Genomic DNA, 20,279 nt, shown 5'->3' on the forward strand with positions numbered 1-20,279 from the left:
CTAGATGCAGGAAGATTGTTTCCGATGTTGGGGAAGTCCAGAACAAGGGGTCACAGTTTAAGGATAAAGGGGAAGCCTTTTAGGACCGAGATGAGGAAAAACTTCTTCACACAGAGAGTGGTGAATCTGTGGAATTCTCTGCCACAGGAAACAGTTGAGGCCGGTTCATTGGCTATATTTAAGAGGAAGTTAGATATGGCCCTTGTGGCTAAAGGGATCAGGGGGTATGGAGAGAAAGCAGGTACAGGGTTCTGAGTTGGATGGTCAGCCGTGATCATACTGAACGGTGGTGCAGGCTTGAAGGGCCGAATGGCCTGCTCCTGCACCTATGTTCTATGTTTCTAAACCAGATTTCAAGTTGTTGGTTTCCCCTTTCCACAATACTAGATAAAGTAAACTGAATGTTTCTTGTGCCTGAGAGCGGCCCGGGAATATTGTACCTTATGACAGTACTGACAGGTAAAGTGATTTATATTCACTTGAGCAGCAACATTTTCACATCTTCACATTGATGTTTTGAAGAGAATTATGAGATACATATATATTGGACTGAAATTGGTCTTCAGCAAGACAAAAGAGCTGATTGTAAACTTCAAAAAGGTTAAGATAAGGGAACATAGATCAATCCTCGTGGAGGAATCAGAAGCGGAGAGAGTGAGCAATTTCAAGTTCCTGGCTGTCAATATCTCTGGGGATCTAACCTGGTCTCAACAGATTGATGCAGCTATAAAGAAGGCAAGACAGTGGCTATACAGTCGGCCCTCCTTATCCGCGGAGGATTGGTTCCGGGACCCCTCGCGTTTACCAAAATTCGTGGATGCTCAAGTCCCTTATTCAATCTGGTGGACCTTAGGACCCAGCGGAACCCCAGACCTTATTCAACCTGTCTCAGTGTGGTGGACATTAGGACCCTGCACCAGAGCTCTGAATGCACAGTGTTTCAGTTCACAAAAATAAACACGTTCACAATTGAAAATAAAGTGGAAATAATAAATCGATTGGAAACAGGTGAAACGCCACCGGTCATTGGAAAAGCGTTAAGGCTACGTCGGTCAACAATCAGAACAATTTTAAAGAATAAAGTGAGAAAGGCCCTGCCCCGATGAAAGCTACAATTATTACTAAGCAATGCAGTGGTTTAGTTTTTGGGTTTTGGGTTTTTGATCCTCCACATCAACCTGGCATGGTGGAGAGCGATCTGTTACTGGGTTGAACTCAGGAACTTCCGTACCCAAGCCCGGCGCTGAAACATACGTTCTTAAGTGTTTTATATGCATAGAAAGGTAAAATATATACTATATACTAAGACAAACGTTTGACTAACTGACGCTAAATAACACCGGATGTACTTGTTCCGACTTACTTAGTAAGAGAACTTCCGATGTTTTTCAATCCTGATGCACGATAACCCACGCACATCCTCCCATATACTTTAAATCATCTCTGGATTACTTATAATACCTAATACAATGTAAATGCTATGTAAAATGGTTGGTATACTGCATTGTTTAGGGAATAATGACAAGAAAAAAAGTCTGTACATGCTTGAACAACAAGTGCTGGAAGAGCACTTCCTGGTTTTTGTGATTCGCAGTTGGTTGAATTCAGACTTGCAGAATCTGCGGATAAGGAGGGCCGATTGTATTTCATCAGGAGATGAAGAGATTGGGTTTGTCACTTAAAACACTCAAACTTCTACAGATATACTACGGAGAGCATTCTGACAGGCTGCATCATCATTTGGTGTGCGAGGGAGGAGGGCTACTGCACAGGATCGATAGAAGCTACAGGAAGTTGTAAAATTATTCAGCTCCATCTTGAGTACTAGCCTCCGTAGTATCCAAGACACCTTCAAGGAGTGATGCTTCAGAAAGGTGATGTCCATTATTAAAGATCCCCATCACCCAGGACATGCCCTCTTCTCATTGTTAACATCAGGAAGGAGGTACAGAAGTCTGAAGGCACACACTCAGTGATTCTGGAACAGCTTCTTTCCCTCTGTCTTCCGATTCCTAAATGGACATTGACCCATGAATACTACCTAACTTTTTAGAAGTTATTTCTGTTCTTGCACTACTATTTTTGATTTAAATATTTAATATATATACTTAATATAATCCTTGTATTTATTTCTGTATTTATCATGTATTTCATTGTACTGCTGCCGCTAAGTTAACAAATTTCACGAGATATGTTGGTGATAATAAACCTGATTCTGATTCATAAATGAAAGCCGGTTTTGTTGGTTTACAATCAAATCCTATATAGAGATAATCAATCGCTCTGAGAAACCCGGTGGTGGTGCTCCACCGCATGCTCTTCTGTGCTTTCAGCAGCTAGAAATGAATGTCGTTGTCCACTGAAATGAGGTATGATTTTCTATGAATATCTACTTCACCTGTGCTGACTGCATTAACTCTGTGACTAAAAGATCTCACTTCTAGGGTTAAGTGCACAAACAACAGCCATTCAATTTCATTGTTACCATGTTTCCTTTCGGCATTGCTATAGCAGCATCTATGAGGTTAGCATATCTGGTTCACACTTGGATTCAGTCCTGACTGCAGGTGCTATGTGGAGTTTGCACGTTCTTGCCGCAACTGCTGTGCTTTCCTCCCATATTCCAAAAATGTGTAGTCCGTAGGTCAGTTGGCCTTTAAAATTGTCCCCGGCGTGTAGTTTTAGTGCAAAGTAAGTGTCTGACATCCAAAGTGGACTCAGTAGTCCAAAGGGCCGATTCCCATTCTGTATTCCTCCATAAATTGTTTGGCTAGACTTAGCCTTCACGTCGATGTATTACACCAGTGACAAATAAAGAGTATTTATGATCTAAATTTTATATTCAGGCACATTATAAAGAAAAGATGATTAAAATCCATTTTTATTTATTCTGCAAAGCCTAGTTGGATGATTTTCATTCTTTCTTTTCCAGGGCAGAGTACTCTGACTCCATTCTGAAGATGCACCCATCTGATGTTTTGGACATGCCAGTTGACCCCAATGAACCCACCTATTGTTTGTGTCATCAAGTTTCTTACGGAGAAATGATTGGCTGTGATAACCCAGATGTAAGTGTCTGATTTGGTTTGGCTGAATTGTGATTTTTAATTGTATTTGATATTGCCAATACATCTTAAAACAATTTTTGTTAATGATACTGTTCCTTATGTCTGGAGAGTTAGTTGCAGACTATTGAAATTCTTGAACCAACACCTTTTTTGGGAGTTTGCCTGTGTTCAACTTTTGCAAGAGGGAGATGTATGACATTGTAATAACATATTTGCTTATAAGGAGATCCTTTGATGTTATTTTGAAAAAAAAAACCCTTGGTTTTAAAATTTCACTATCAGTTGGAGACTGATTGGGTGGAAAGAATGATTGCATCCTTACCAGGCTGTGCGCCAGCCATTTTTCTCTTGCACATTTGTAAGGATTTTCTAATGATTGTTTTGTTCTGTTGTATGTGATGTATCTGTCTTGAACCAAGTATGTGAGCAGGGGATCCAGTTTAGGATCCTTATACATATGTTGTTCTCAACACTAGATGTAGCTATATGCTGTAAGGATATTTGCAGAGTCTCCTTCATCTGGCTGTCTTCACTTTACACCATTATGTGCTTACTGATGGTTTTTAAGTCACAAGAGTAGATGCTGTGAGACCATTACTTAATACCTCTAAGCAAAATGCAACTCGAAACAGTTAGCAATGGGATTTTGCTGTGCTTTTTAAGATGAATGAGATTTTTTTTTCTGGAATGTGCAGGAATGAGGCAGATAGCTGATTGAGTCATGGATGTTGTTTTATTTTAATCAGTGCCCAATTGAGTGGTTTCACTTTGCTTGTGTGGACCTCGCAACAAAACCAAAGGGGAAATGGTAAGTAAGAATAGTCAGCATAAGTATTTTACAATCTGTTCAGAAACTGAAAGTTCTCCAACTGAAAATCGCAGTGATTTTTTGGCAACAGTTAAACTTGATACTCTTATCAAGACAATCTCGGTTCATAGCTACTATTGGAAGTGACATTTGCTATGGACTTATAAACATCAGAAGTTGAAGTAGGTCAGACAGTGTTTTGAGCCTGTTCTGTCATTCATAACGTTTTGTCTGAATCCCTATATCACAAACTTAGATGATCAGTTTTGAATATGCTCAGTGACTGTGCAACCACAGTCCTCTTGGGAAGAGAACTTTAAAGATTCACAATGTGCCGAGTGACTGAATAAATTGATTGACCTCAGTCCTAAATATCTGACCCCTATCTTGAGTCCAATGTTGTTAGTGTCCAATGTGGCATCCTCCAGATCTGTGACGGTTGGTTTTCGGAAGGTTGTCGCCGCCTGAGCTCCTAAAGTCCTCTACTTTTATACTTTTCCTCATCAGGTTTTTTTGATGTGTCAGTTTTGTTGGCTCAAGGTCATCTGACTGACCTGTGTCAGATTTTCATTGGATGTAGCCCAGGGCTATATTAATATTGCTTTATGGCTTTCATCTTCAACTTAGTGCTTTTGGTGACTTCTTTTGTTCTTTTCAGCTCTGACTGGTTCAAAGCAGTCAAACCAGGTACCCAGACACTGGGCTCAGATGACGAGATTATTTCTGCAAACCTGCCATTTTACATAATAAACAGTTTCTTATCTGAGAATGTTCTCGGGTTTAGCAGATCATTAGCAGAAACTCCTTGGTTTCATGTTCAGTTTGCTCTGATGAAGTTATCCCATAGCAAGAATCAATTTAATGAACAGTTCACTAAATGACAGTTGCAAGGACGGTCCCACAAATGACCACCTCCATTCCTGTTCACTGATTGTATTTCTTTCTGGCCAACACTAGGAATCAAAATTTAGTAAACTATAATTACATTGCCTCTAATACAAGTATATTCTTTTTGATGCAGAAACCAAAATGGTTTTCAGTAACCCAGGTATGGTCCCATTTAAGAGTTGTACAATTGTATCAAGACTTTCTTATACTAACTCCTTTTCACAAAAAAAAAGAGGTACTCTTTGTCTTCCTAAATGTAGTATACTTTTTGTCATCCTCAGCTGAAGGCAGATTTTGTGAAGGTGGGTGACAGTAGTGCAATTTGGCAGAAGAAGATACTGACAAATTCAGTACTAGACATGAGTAAGGACTCTGATTTTACAGCATCATTTCATGTTTACTTACAGGTTCTGCCCACGATGTACCCAAGAAAGGAAAAAGAAATGAAGCTAGAACCTACTTATTGGCTTAAACATCTGTGTTTTTTGTTCAAAGTTTGGCAATTTTATATAATTTCCATAAATTTGTTACCCAGCTGAGAGGGTGTTATAGGGGTACTTTGAATTAATTCATTCCTACAGCTGGTTTAATTAAAATCATTAAGATTTTCTTTGTGTAATTTCCATGTAAACAAAGTTTATTTGGACATTGAAGGTTTCTATAACTGACTAAGCTAGGATACACAATTGGACCACAGTGGTTCCCAATTCATGAGATCCATTCCAGGGTCAGCTGAGTGTGAATGGGAATGATGTGTGAAAATATATAGGGATTTTTGTTGAAATTAGAGAACAAAGAGCTATTGTAGAAATTCATATTTTTAAAAATCAATTCATTAAAGTGACAGCAATAAGCATTGGGTTCAGGGAATTGTTTAATCCCCTACACATTACTGATACCAGAGCATTGAAGCTGGGTGCACAAAGCTCTGTTCTGCCAAAGGAGAAATAATATTGTAGGTCTCTGTACATTGAAGGTACCATTAACCAAAGCAACTATTGCCCTCTCTGGTCCCAGGAAGGTATCAGATATGCACCTCATTTGCAGATAAGCAGATTGCACATGGCTGCAACAGTTGCTGTGGATTTGATGTTACCTAATATTAAAGCTGCTTCAGGAAAGGAAATATGCTTGCAAGTATTAGTATGAACAGGGATTTGATCATTAGTGGAGGTGCACTGATTTCTGAAATGTTATGATTGTGATAATGAGAGAAAAACCTTTATACTTTGACGAAATATGTTTTAAGAAAACAGGAATGTCAATTTATTGTGCAATATTGTGGTTCGTAGAATCATTTGATATTTTCATAAAGGATTATGTGGCAGGGTTTACAGACTCCTGAAGGTATTTTATTGACATTGTAATTTGTAAACCAAAGAGCCCACGTTTCAAGAATGTGATATTTTAAACCACTGCTGTCAGTGTATACACCTTATACTACTTGTTTTGTGATATATATAGATATATACGTGTATATATAAACATTTGAATAGTTTTGATAATTCTTAACCCTATTTAGTATTGAAGGAAGACCTTAAAACCAAAATAAAATAAACCTGTTTTTCCTGTTGAACACAACTATGAACTCCGTCTCACAGTGAATAAACAGTAATATAATGTAGCAGTGGAGTTAACTTTCAGAAATATGTTTATAGATGTTCTTTGCATTTCTAGCTTTTTGCAAGTGAATGATAAATCTGTCAGTCAATTGGACATGGCCTTCCACTTCTAGTTATTTTTGATTAATCGAGTGCCTTTCGTGTGGAAACTTGTCATTTGCAGAAAAATCTAGAATTTAAACTCCTGAAAAGGCTGCATATTTAATTCCTGTTTGCTAAATATGGTTCACCAACTTTTATCGTACAGACGGCACTCTGCTTAAGTCTGTGGGTCATGGTAGGGTGAACTAAAATTGAGGCTGTGGGATTATCATTTGCTTGCAGGACTATGGCTATAATTTAACTAGCAAAAATTCTACATCATTTAGAAACTATTTACTCCCTTTGGCTGGTAATATTCCACCCATTAACCACATGGATTGTGAAAGCTGTATTGGGTACATCTTAGTTGCTTCAGATTCTAGCTGATTGTTTCATAAATGACACCTTATAATGAAACACATCTTTCCTGCATCATGTCTGATTATCAAGACAGTTAGGGAGAGTAGTCTTTCTTTTAATAGTCTTCCAGAAGGCAAAAAAATATAAGAACCCATACTGACCAGACGTGGCAAGAGTCTCTGAGCATTGCACAGGGTACTCATTCTAGGAAAAAGTTCCTCCAAACCAGAAATGAAGAAGTGAGGCTGCTGCCTGCAATTTGTGTTTAACTGATTAATTAAATAATATCAAATCAGAACTACATTGTACAAATTTAATCCTGCAGATTATTTGTATGATTTGGGTTGGAAAATTGCTTTGGCCTAAAACTCAATTCCAGAGCTTGCTGATATTGACTTCACATTGAACATACATATTGATGACTCCATCCCCACCCACACTATTGTGTATGGTTTGGAGCAGCATACCACAAAAAATGCTGCTGAGAAGAGAAACTATTTTGGTCACGCCAAGAGAAGATACCCAATAACATGAAAAAAATAGCAAAAACTAATACTCAAACATGAGGAAATCTGCAGATGCTGGAAATTCAAGCAACACACACAAAATGCTGGTGGTGGAACACAGCAGACCGGGTGGCATCTATAGGGAGAAGTACAGTTGACATTTCGGGCCAAAACCCTTCGTCGGGGTCTCGGCCCAAAATGTCAACTGTACTTCTATAGATGCTGCCTGGCCTGTTGTGTTCCACCAGCACTTTGTGTGAAAAACTAATATTGTATGCTTAGAAAGGTGGTTATTGTGGGATTCAGTTCAGAGAATTATTTACATAATGCATAGTACTGATGATGTATGAAAATATGCCAAAGAGTAGTAGTATTAGAAGCTATTAATGGAAGTAATCAGAACAGGTATCAAGAAGAATGTATTATTGAACTGTGATTATAAAAATATTGGACAATCTACAGCCGCATATGTAAGAGAAATAAATCAGAAATAATTTGAGGTTGCACTGATCTGGGAAAATATCTCAGATAGGTGAAATAACTTTCTCATCCCTGATTTTTAATGATTTCATAAACTAGTGATAATGTAATTTTTATTTTGGATTTTATTAATAATTTTTGTTAAATTTCTTTAAACGAGTCCATGTTTTAATGCTTACTGTTAATAAAGTCAGCAGAACATTGGTTTCAGTTTTCCAGTGGATATCCCCTGTTAACTGAAGAACAGTAAGATACTGATACACAGTCAACATCTACCCATCTTTTTCACAGAGTAATTTCAATCTCAACACATTTATCTGGCTACTGACTCAGTATTCATTTCTTCTTTTTAGCCACTCAGTACTTGCAACTCTGATATCTGTGTCTAAGTCTGAAATGCCCATTTGAACAGTTATGTCTGTAAACCTGAAGGTGTACTTTCAGGACAAATTTTAAAAGTTAAATCCTAATTCTCAATGATTTGTAAACAACTGTTGCCTGATTCAGTTGGAGTGGGCATCTGTTTATGTAACAACATGTCTTGAGAGGGTTCAGTGTATGGGTAATTTGGCAATGTCATGTTTGAATGCCATTTTATTTTTAAACAATTTTTACCCTTCTATTTGGAATGAAATTCAGCTCCTGTTAGAGATGATTGATGTTCTCAATCTAATATATTTCTAAACCACAATTAAATTTCAGAAATGTATATATAGTAACTGTTTGAATTCTATTTTTCTTACTTTCCCAATGTGACATTACTCTTAATTATGCTTCCCTATTGCCTCCTCTTGGAATCATAGAATTATTCAGAATAGCCACTCCATGCTTTTCACAAGCCAGTTCCTTTTCTTCCAACTTCCTAATACGCTCAGCGAGCTTTCCCATTAATACATCTAACAGATCTAAAGCCAACAATAATAGTTTCACATTCTCACTACTCTTAAAGAGAAAATTTTTTATTAACTGAATTCCTTATTTATTGTTGATATGTACTTCACATCAATGGCTTTTAATCTTGCTCTCTGCTACCAGTGAAAACTCTATCCACTCTGAAAAAATAATGCTTTAATGATCCCCCTTTAACTTTTCCTTTTCAAAATGTTCTCATTAGTGTCAGTGGCCAACCATTCAGAAACTGACCTTCTTCTAAATCCATTCTTATTAGTCTGAGGCTATGTGTTCACATGGCAGTACAGCAATGACAATATATATTATTTTTCTCGTTATCCTATAATAGGTTTCTCACTTGGACTTTAAAGTTCTGTGAAAGGGAAGAAGACCTTTATGGAAAACTAGAAAACTCTTAAGACAAGTCTAAAAGCACTTTAATTAGTAAGAAAATTATTCACAAACTCTTTGTAATCTATTTGGTTTGTAGTCAGTATTTGGTATGAAAACAAGATTAGCAGGATTAACTGTGTGATGGGCTTTTAATTAATCTTTAAGATGACATAGTTTGAAGAAAATGCTTTAGCCGTGAAGATTGCATTGTTGGTCTATAGCCAGGGTGGCAAAGATGCTGTTTGTCCTGTGAGCTTTTTCCCTGTACAGATCAGTTTGAGAGAGATAAATATTTTTTGGGTCTGGAATGTCATTTAGAAGAAATATGAGTTAAGCTATCAACACTGGTCTCATCTGCTGTATAGAGTTGTTCTAAATACCTTATCTGCTGTATAGAGTTGCTCTAAATATGGATTATAGATTTTAAAAAATTGATTGTGAACTTTTGGAAAAAATGTATATTTGTATTTTTAGATGTAATGGTGTCAAAATAAAGTATTTTTGGAAAATGTATTGTCTTTTAAATATAATTGTGGTAAAGTCTGAATATTATGTGTACAGCCTCCTAAGGAGATTTGTTCAGTTTAGTCACAAAGGACTGCAGATGCAGGAACCTGGTGCACAAACAAGATACTGGAGGAACTCAGTGGGTCAGGTACTATTTGAGCAGGGAAACGAACAGACAACATTTTGGATTCAGACTCTTCATTTGGATTGGCAGTCAATGTTTTGGGTCAAACCCCTTTACCTGAACTGGCAGACTCTTATGGATGGAGGGTTTCAACCCGAAACATGGATCGTTCATTTCCCTCTGCAGGTGCTGCCTAATCTGCTAAGCTCCTCTAGCAGTTTGTTTTGTTCTCTGCAGTGTTTGCATGTTTGATCAGCATAGGACTGATCATCTTGTGCCAATGTAAGTTGCAGTGGTGCTCTGAGGGTTTGCAATGATCTGAGCAAACCATTCTCTGTTCAGTTTGGAACATCGGACAGTATCACAGACGTTCATTAAGAGTATTCAAGCTAGCAGCTTGATAATCATAAGGTTTTGAAAAATAGCAAGTAGAGTTAAGGATACAATGCCATTTTCAGTTGTATCAAGTATAACAGAAACAGCTCAGATTTTTACTGTGCTTTATTTCCTTATAACAGGGTAGACCATTTCAGCCATTAGACCCTGCCAGCTTATAGAATAATCTCATTCCCCTGCAGTTTTCCCTCACCGGTTCTCTCTTCCTTCCCATAAACTTCTCCAGATTCTGCCTGTCATTGACACATGACAATAGCCAGTTAACCCATCTGCCCATCTTGGGATGTGAAAGGAAACCTGCAAACTCTACAACGGCAGCACCAGAGGTCAGCACTGTATATGAGTTTCCTGGTGGCCAATCACCATTCCCATTCTGACATGTTGGCCCATGGTTGCCTCTGCTGCCACAATGGGGCCAATCTCAGGTTGGAGGAGCTAAACCTCATATTGTTTGACTAGTCTTCAACCTGATGCCATGAACATCAATTTTCTAACCTGGTAATTCTCCCCCCTCCCCTTTCCCACTTCAATTCCCACTCTGGCTCCCCTCTTACCTCTTCAATTCACCAGCCTGTCACCTCTCCCGGTGTCCCTCCTCCCCTTTTTCCCATAGTCCATTCTTCCTATTAGATTCCTTCTTGTCAAGCCCTTTACCTTTTCTAACTATCACCTCCAGCTAGTGACTTAATTCCCCTCCCCCACCTACCTGCCTGTCTTCACCTATCACCTTTTAACTTGTACTTCCTCCTCTCCTCTCCCCCACCTTACTCTGGCATCTTCCCCCTTCCTTTCCCGTCCTGATGAAGGGTCTCAGCCCCGTCAACTGCTGATTCATTTCCAGAGATGCTGCCTGATCTGCTGAGTTCCTTCAGCATTTTGTTTGTGTTGTTCTGGATTTCCAGCATCTGCAGAATCTCATGTGTACACATCAGTATTTGAATAGCAAACATTTGGACAAGTTGGCATTAGCATTAATCTGCTTATGTTTTTCTATTGCCATTTGAGATTGAACACTTGATATTTAGTGATAGTAATTTCACATACACATTTCTTATGTTTGAAGTACAATAATATTTAGAAATAATGCAAATTTTCAATTGTCTTTAAAATAATTAAAATAATTTTTGAACAGGTTTTCTAAAATGCTTCATTTATTTCAGCCTATCATAATTTTATTAATAGTAAAACAATAAATACTTGTAAATAGGCAACAGGACTCATCCTTTTACCTTTAAAAAAGTCCATAATTATTGTTAGTAATTCATTAATCAATGATAATCTGTGTTTAAAATGACCATGGCACACGAGAGATTTTTGTTTAAAAGATTATTGCCAATGTGGGCATACACTCTCAAAAAGATTCACCATATAGGCCCCTTTAGAACAGAAATAAGTAGGAATTTCTTTAACCAGAGGGTGGTGAATCTGGAATTAATTGCCACAGATGGGTATGGTTATTGGGTATATTTAAAGTGGAGGTACATAAGTAAGAATGTCAAAGGTTATGGGGAGAAGGCAGGAAAATGGGGTTGAGCGGGGAAACAAATCAGCCACAAACAAATGGTGGAGCAGATCCAGTGAGCAGAAAGGCCTAATTCTGCTCCTTTGTCTCAAGGTCTTAAATAATTTGTGTGCTTGTACCCTAGGGAGGACCTGTGTTAACAAATATAGGATATTTAGAAGTTCCTTTCCTAGGATATTGGATATTATTGGCAAAACCAACATTTATTACTCATATTTAATTACCCTTGAAGTGTGCTGCTTGCTGAATCTGCACTAGACTAGGGTATGAACACATCACAGGCATATCCCTTTCCACTATCTACAGGAGGTACTGTCTCAAGCTAATAACATCCATCATCAAAGATCCCTGTTATCTGGGCCATGGCATCTTTTCACAGCTACCACTGGGCATGAAGTACAGAAGCTTGAAGTGAAGGAATAGGTTACTGTGGCAACCATCATAGATACAAATGAACTACTAAATGGCAGGAAGATATACCAGAATGATTTACTTCAGTTTGATAGTTTGGGGATCCTTATTTGTGGTTTTTCATTTATAATCAAGTTGATCTGATTTTCAATCAAGTTTAGCTGCCTTGCCTTGGTTCCAGGCCTCTGAATTCAGCAACTGATTGTACCTATGTGTAACCTACCCGACCTTATCAAAGGCTGGGTGGCATCTGTAAGGAATTAAAGGAATATTCATCTTTTTCTCCCACAGAATCCATAAAGAAAATAATGACAATTTTGCTTCCAGATTATTCAAAAAAACAATGTCCAAACATGGCAATATTTTAAAATTGTTTACAGATATTACTTACTCTTTCCCAATTTCCAATTCCATGTTTTGCTTCCTCAGAACATCTTCCAAAAATAACATTTGACTCCCTGTTTCATTGATACAGGAATGAAAGCACTGATGCTAACTTTTGACTTTGCATCTTTAAAAATCTATCCAGTCTTCCCTCATTACACTCATAGTATCACCTCTCTATACAGCCAAATTCTTGAACCAGGTTTTTTTAGGCATAAGACATAGAACATTTTAACTTTCCACATATTGACTGGAAATTCCATACTGTGAAATAACTAGATGGGATAGAGTTTGTCAAATGTGTTCAGGAAAGTTCCCTTCATTAGTAGAAGTCTCAGTGGGAGAAAATGTGATACTGGATCAGCTAATAGGGAATGAGACAGGGCAGGTGACAGAAGTTTCTGTAGGGGAACACTTTGCATTCAGTGCCACAATGCCATTAGTTTTGAAGCAAATGTGCAAAAAGATTGGTCTGGTCCATGGGTTGTTATTCTAAACAGGAGTAAGTTCAATTTTAATGGTATCAGAAATGATATGGCAAGTGTGGATTGGGACACGCAGTTTTCTGGCAAAGGTGTTCTTGTAAGTTGGAGGCCATCAGAAGTGAAATTTTGAGAGTACAAAGCTTGTATATGCCTTTCAGAATAAAAGGTAAAGATAACAAGTGTAGGGAACCTTAGTTTTCAAGAGATATTGAGGCTCTGGTTAAGAGAAAATGGGAGGTGCATAGCAGGTAGAGGCAGGTCAGAACAAATGAAGTGCTTATGGAGTATAAGAAATGCAAGAGAACACTTCAGAAAGAAATCAGGAGGGCTAAAAGAAGACATGAGGTTGTCCTAGCAGACAAGGTGAAGGAGAATCCTAAGGAATTTTGCAGATATGTTAAGAGCAAAATTATTGCAAGGGTCAAAATTGGTGCTCTGGAAGATCTGAATAGTAATCCATGTGTGGAGGCAAAACCAATGGGGGACATCTTAATTTTTTTTTGCATCTGTATTTACTCAGGAGAAGGACAGAGTCTATAGAAGTGAGGCAAAGCGGCACCAACTTCATGGACCCCATACGTATTACAGAGCAGGAAGTGTTTGCTGTCCTGAGGCAAAACAGAGGAGAGGTACCAGAGGATTGGAGTACAGCCAATGTTGTTCTGCTGTTTAAAAACAAAGTTTCTTAACATCAACCAGAAAATTATAGGCTGGTGAGTCTGACATCAGTTGTGGGAAAGTTACTGGAAGGTATTTCTAAGAGACAGATATATAATTTGGATAGACATGGACTGATTAAGGATAGTCAACATGGCTTTGTGCATCTTAGGTCACGTCTAACCAATTTTATAGAGTTTTTCGAGGAAGTTACCAGGAAAGTGGATGAAGGCAAGGCAGTGGATGTTGTCTACATGGACTTTGACAAGGTCCCACATAGGAGGTTGGTCTAAAGGGTTCAGTCACTTGGCATTCAAGATGGGGTAGTAAATTGGATTAGACATTGGCTTTGTGGGAGAAGTCAGAGAGTGGTAGTAGATAGTTGCCTCTCTGACTGGAGGACTGTGACTAGTGGAGTGACACAGGGATCAGTATAGGGTCCTTTGTTGTTTGTCATTTATATCAATGATTTGGATGATAATGTGGTCAACTGGATCAACAAATTTGTGAATGACACCACGATTCGGGGTGAGGAAGGCTATCATGGCTTGCAGAGGGATCTGCATCAGCTGAATAAGTGGGCTGAAAAGTGGAAGATAGAATTTAATGCAGGCAAGTGCAAACCTTTGCACTTCAGTAGGACCAACCAGGGTAAGTCTTACACAGTGAATGGTAGGGCACTGAAGAGTGTGTTAGTACAATGGGATCTGGAAATACAGGTCCATTATTCATTGAAAGTGGCATCATAGGTAGATAGGGTCGTAAAGATAGCTTTTACCACTGGGATGTTATGTTGAGGTTGTATAAGACATTGGTGATATGAAGTTTTGTGTGCAGATTTGGTCACCTACCAAAAGGAAAGATGTAAACAAGTTTGAAAGAGTACAGAGAAAATATACAAGAATGTTGCTGGGTCTGGAGGACCCGAATTATAAGGAAAGATTGAATAGGTTAGGACCGTATTGCTTATAACATGGAAGATTGAGAGGAGATTTGATAGAGGTATACAAAATAGATAGGATAAATGCACGCAAGTCTTTTTCCACTGAGGTTGGGGGTAGGACTACAACCAGAGGTCATGGTGTAAAGGTGAAAGTTGAAAAGTTTAAGGGGAACATGAGGGGAAACTTCTTCACTTAAAGGGTTGTAAGAGTGTGGAATGAGTTGCCAGCACAAGTGGTGCATGTGAGCTCGATTTTGACGTTTAAGAGAAGTTTGGTTAGGTACAAGGATGATAGGGATAGGAAGGTTGATGGGGATTAGCGGTTTAAGTGGCTTTGACATAGACTAGATGGGCCATAGGGCCTGCTTCTATGTTGTACTTCTCTACGACTCTATGACACAGAACAGTCCAGTACCTTCAGCCCATAATTTGCCCACAATCATTAGTCATGATCACACTATGGTCAAATTTACCTTGTGGGCCTTTCACAAAAAACTGAAGCATTCTGGACCCCAGAGGGATGGCATAAGGAATGACTATATATGGGAGATGGCAAATGCCCTTGTCCCATAAATACCATTGAAAGCTCTGCTAGCTGTCAAAGCAGTAAGAGCTCTTTACAGATTAAGGTTTCCACAGCCGCGAGACTTTATCTGCTTCTCCTTCTTGTAAGGAAACTATTCCTTTTTCTCAGATTCTCAGTCTCCATCTGTTTCTGGAGATGAGGCCTTCCACTCTAGGTCAGCCCAAACTGTCCACACTTTTATTTCAGAAAATGGAGCTTTCCTTTCTAGTCTACCACCTCCCCCTCCCCTGCCCCTCACACACACACACACACACACACACACACACATTATTATTTGATGGAGCCCTCACTCGCTTTGCTCTTTTGCGCTTATCCCATCTTGCCCTAGACAGAAGAGAATTTGCCTTTCACTCCACCAGCCTATCATTCTTTGACACTTCCGGCAGCTACGTGATCTGCCACCAGCTCATCTCCCTTTCTCCACCCCTTTCTGCTTTTGCCAGTGATCCCTCTCTCTCTGACTGCCAGATTTGCTTATCCCTTGCCGCTCACCCCATTTATAGGGCAGCAATGAAGGTTCTCCATCTCTGTCTGTCCTTGGCCATCTTCTGTATTGTACTCCAAGTGTGGTTCAGGATCCTCATTTCTGCCTCTGTGGTACAGTGCCATGTTGTCTTCTGTCTCCTGCATTTTCTCTGCCCTCAGTGGTCCAATGAAGTGCTGTCTTGATGGAGTTGGCCTGTCTTCTTGGTCTTGGAATCTGAGGTGCTATTCTACTTGTTTCATCCCTTGTTTAGGGCTTCCTTCATTGTGCCAGAAGCTTCCTCTTGGTTTTCATTATTGTCAGCCATACAAGTCCCGGGAATAGGCTCAGAAATACCATTCCACAGATACAGAAGAGTCCTTCATTGCTGTTTCTATAACAGATCTTTTTGACCCATCAGGGTTATTAGCCCCCAGCTGAACTCCTGAAACTGCAACATCAGTGGACCATTCTTAGTCTGGCCTCTACCCTTTGACCTATTTGGCATGGGGGACCCTACCAAGAGCCAAAGCAGAAGGCCCTGACTCCAGCCAGCATAACTGTACGGGTCATTGTGGCATGCAATGTATGACAAGGTTGTGGTCATCTTGGAGGAAACTAGTGAATTAGCACCTCGCATTCAATCCAACGGCATAAACATTGAACTCACCAACTTCTGGTAAACTGCCTCTCCTCCTGATCCTCCTTCACCCATCACCACTGCTCTCTATTATCCCTTTCTCCTCCTCAAGCCACTCCATCACACTCTGCACCTCCCTTAGGTCATTTTGTGCTCCCTGTTTCAAAGTCTTCTTCAGCTGTCCATCAATTTCGATGTTGACTGTGCTGAGAGTTTAGTCTCTACAGGCACGTTTATGGACCACACGACCAGCATTGGATCGGCACTGTCTCCCACATCGGTTGCATTTGTGATTTGACTGGTCTAGCACCAAATGTCTACGTTCATGACCTGCTGCATATTTCTTCTGCCTTTTCTCCTCAATAGCTGGGATTGACTTCTTGACAATGCAGCGCCAACTTCTTCTGTCCGAAGCATCTTTCTCCCAGGTGTTGACATTCATGTCCGTGTTGGAGCTTGAGCACACTTTGTAGCGCAGCTTCTGACCACCATGCTTCCTCTTTCTTTCATGTAGCTCGTCACAGAAAACAGCTCTGGGTAAACGATCATCACTCATTCTTGTGACATGACCAGTCCAACGCAGCTGAGAAACTGTGATGAGCGATTCTGCGCTGACTGTCCCTGCACCTTTGAGCACCTCCATATCTGGTACCCTCCCTTGCCACTTGACGTGTAATATTTGATGTAAATGCCTGAGTTGTGTCTTGGTTAATTTCTTGATGTGCTTCTGATACAATGTCATCGTTTCAGTTGAATAAAGCAAAGCTGGTAAAACAGCTGTGTTATATTCTTCGACATTGGCTGCCATTTTAATGTTGTGGCAAGACCAAAGTCGCTTCTTCAAAGCACCGAAGACTTTTGTTGCTGATTGAATTCTCTTCTCAGCTTCCAGATCTGATGAGTTGGTGTTGGTCACAGCACTTCCTAAGTATGTGAGAGAGTCAGAACATTTCAGCGCTACCCCATTGACCGATACAACTGGTGGTTGGGTCTCACTGGGACTACACAGAGGAGGAGGCTGGTACAGAAGTTTGGTTTTGGAGACATTGATTCTTAGGCCAAACGATTCTTAGGCAGCAAACGAGAAGTGGTCTAAATTTCTTGAATCACATTAACATCAGAAAAACCAGGGCTGAGTCGTCTGCATACAGAAGCTCTCTGACACGTATCTCTCTTGATCTGGTTGAGGCTTTGAGGCTAGATAGGTTGAACAATTTTCCATCTGAGCGAGTCCTGATGTACACACCTTAGTCTAAATTATGGTCCATTATTTCCAAAGCTGCAGCAAGATATAGTGTGAACAAAGTTGGAGCAAAATTGCATCCCTGTTTTACTCCAAGGTTGATGGTGAAGGCTTCGCTGGTATCTCCTCCAATAGGTATTTTGCCAGACATGTTCTCATGAAACAACTTGATCATTGTAACCAGCCTATCTGGACAGCCATAAGTTTTGAGCACTTCCCGGAGTGTTTCTCTGTCCACTGTATCAAATTCTTGTGAGAAATCAACAAAGACAATGTACAATGGTTGCTGCTGTTCTACCGCCTTCTCCTGGAGTCGCCTCAAAGTAAAAATCATGTCAGTGGTTGCTCTTCCAGCCCGATTGAGCAGTATCTTTGCCATAATCTTTTGAAGTATATTTATTATTAAGTATGTATGCAGTCTACAACCCTGAGATTTCTCTTCCCCACAGACAGCCACCAAACACAGAATCAGAATCAGGTTTAATTTCACCAGCAAATGTGAAATTTGTTAGCGGCAGCAGTACAATGCAATACATACTACAGTAAAAAGTGTCAATTACAGCAAGTATATTTACACATTAGTTAATAGTGTAAAAATAGAAATAATTTTAAAAAATAAGGTTTTAAAAAACATCATGGGTTCAATGTCCATTTAGGAATCAGATGGCAGAAGGGAAGCTGCTGTTCCTGATTCACTGAGTGAAAAAAAACAAAGAAAACCATCAACCCCCCCCCCACATGCAAACAAAATTGCATAAACGGTAATAAAATAAATACAAGTGGAAAACACAGAATATAAAACACAAAACCGAGAGGAGTCCAGGCAAGTTCAGTTCAGATTAGTTAGTCATTTTCAGGCTGCCCCAAACAAAATTGCCCAAAATAGCAAAACAAAAAGGAATGGCCAGAAATGGCATCAGGAGAGCCAGAGTGCAATCCACAAACCGGCATTCCAGAGTTGAGGAAGAAGTGGCTTCTGAAGAATATTTCGTTTCCAAAGTCCTATAGATTTTGGGATTATTCCTCCGAATTAAAGGGTAGTAAATATTACCCCACCTCCCCAATTATTTAAGAAAGGAGGAAGAGGGACATCTACTACTGACCTATTACCTTAACACCAATGGTAAAAAACATTGAAAGTATAATAATAAAACACTGAAAAGTAACAGAGTTGGAAATGAGGAGGGGCATTACTGGACCTGGTGCTAGTCAAGTGACTGACCACTGGGGGAACAGTTAGGGAATGGTGATCACAACTCCTTATCTTCCAGGATATCTATAGATAAGGACAGGTATGGTCCTTGTGGGAGAGCTTTAAATTGGAGTAGGGCAAATTACAAGGGCATCAGGCAGGAACTAAGAAGCGTTAATTGGGAATGTCTTTTCCTGGCAAGTCCACATCAGACGTGTGGACAGTGTTTAAAGATCAATTGCACAGAGTACGGGAAAGGTCTTCCTGTTAGAAGGAAGGACAGGGATGGAAAGATAAGAGAACTTTGGCTGTTCAGAGAGGTGATGAATTTAGTCAAGAAGTTAAAGTAAGACTATGTAAAGACTCATAAATTAGGATCAATTGATCCACAGGAATTGAATTGACTTTATTACCAACATCCTTCATATACATGAAGAGTAAAATCTTTTATGTTACGTCTCCATCTAAAAGTGCAAGGTGCAAATTATAGTAACTTATAATAAATAATACAACAGAACAGTCATGTAACATAGAAATACAATTGTGTCAGCATGAGTTAACCAGTCTGATGGCCTGGTGGAAGAAGCTGTCCTGGAGCCTGTTGGTCCTGACTTTTATGCTGCGGTACCATTTCCCAAATAGTAGCAGCTGGAACAACTTGTGACTGGGGTGACTCGGGTCCCAATGATCCTTTTTACACAGCTTTCTTTGTAAATGTCCTGAATAGTGGGAAGTTCACACCTACAGCACTCTGCAGAGTCCTGCGATTGAGGGAGGTACAGTTCCCATACCAGGCAGTGATGCAGCCAGTTAGGCTGCTCTCAATTGTGCCCCCGTAGAAAGTTCTTAGGATTTGGGGGCCCATACCAAACTTCAACCGTCTGAGGTGAAAGAGGTGCTGTTGTGCTTTTTTCACCACACAGCCGGTATGTACCGACCTCGTGAGGTCCTTGGTGATGTGTTTGCTGAGGAACTTAAAGCTGTTCACCCTCTCAACCCCAGATCCACTGAGGTCTTTAGGGGTTAGCCTGTCTCCATTCCTCCTGTAGAAACATAGAAAACCTACAGCACAAAACAGGCCCTTCAGCCCACAATGCTGTGCCGAACATGTACTTCCTTCAGAAATTACCTAAGATTACCCATAGCCCTCTAATTTTCTAAGCTCCATGTACCTATCCAGGAGTTTCTTAAAAGTTTCTTATCGTATCCGTCTCCACCACTGCCGCCTGCAGCCCATTCCACGCACTCACCACCCTGCGTAAAAAACTTACCCCAACATCTCCTCTGTACCTACTTCCAAGCACCTTAAAACTGTGCCCTCTCGTGCTAGCCATTTCAGCCCTGGAAAAAAGCCTCTGACTATCCACTTGATCAAAGCCTTTCATCATCTTATACAACACCATCAGGTCACCTCTCATCCTCCACTTCTCCAAGGAGAAAAGGCCAAGTTCACGCAACCTATTCTCATAAGACATGCTCCCCAATCCAGGCAACATCCTTGTAGATCTCCTCTGCACCCTTTCTATAGTTTCCACATTCTTCCTGTAGTGAGGTGACCAGAACTGAACACAGTACTCCAAGTGGGGTCCAACCAGGGACCCCACAATATAGCTGTAACATTACCTCTCT

General features: G+C 39.8%; 1 protein-coding gene across 3 annotated transcripts in view; it reads left to right on the forward strand.

The window, feature by feature from the left end:
• ing5a (inhibitor of growth family, member 5a) overlaps positions 1 to 9,608 on the forward strand; it is a 62,928-nt gene extending 53,320 nt beyond the window's left edge. For all 3 annotated transcript variants that reach the window (XM_059951085.1, XM_059951093.1, XM_059951102.1), the window contains 3 exons: positions 2,933 to 3,068; positions 3,815 to 3,876; positions 5,172 to 9,608. In XM_059951085.1, coding sequence (XP_059807068.1) covers positions 2,933 to 3,068; positions 3,815 to 3,876; positions 5,172 to 5,211 — 238 coding nt within the window. In that variant the 3' untranslated portion in view covers positions 5,212 to 9,608. The remainder of the gene's footprint in view (positions 1 to 2,932; positions 3,069 to 3,814; positions 3,877 to 5,171) is intronic.
• The last annotated feature ends 10,671 nt before the right edge of the window (positions 9,609 to 20,279 follow it).

The sequence above is a fragment of the Hypanus sabinus genome, chromosome 2 (assembly GCF_030144855.1).
Source record: "Hypanus sabinus isolate sHypSab1 chromosome 2, sHypSab1.hap1, whole genome shotgun sequence".
In the NCBI taxonomy this organism is placed as follows: domain Eukaryota; kingdom Metazoa; phylum Chordata; class Chondrichthyes; order Myliobatiformes; family Dasyatidae; genus Hypanus; species Hypanus sabinus.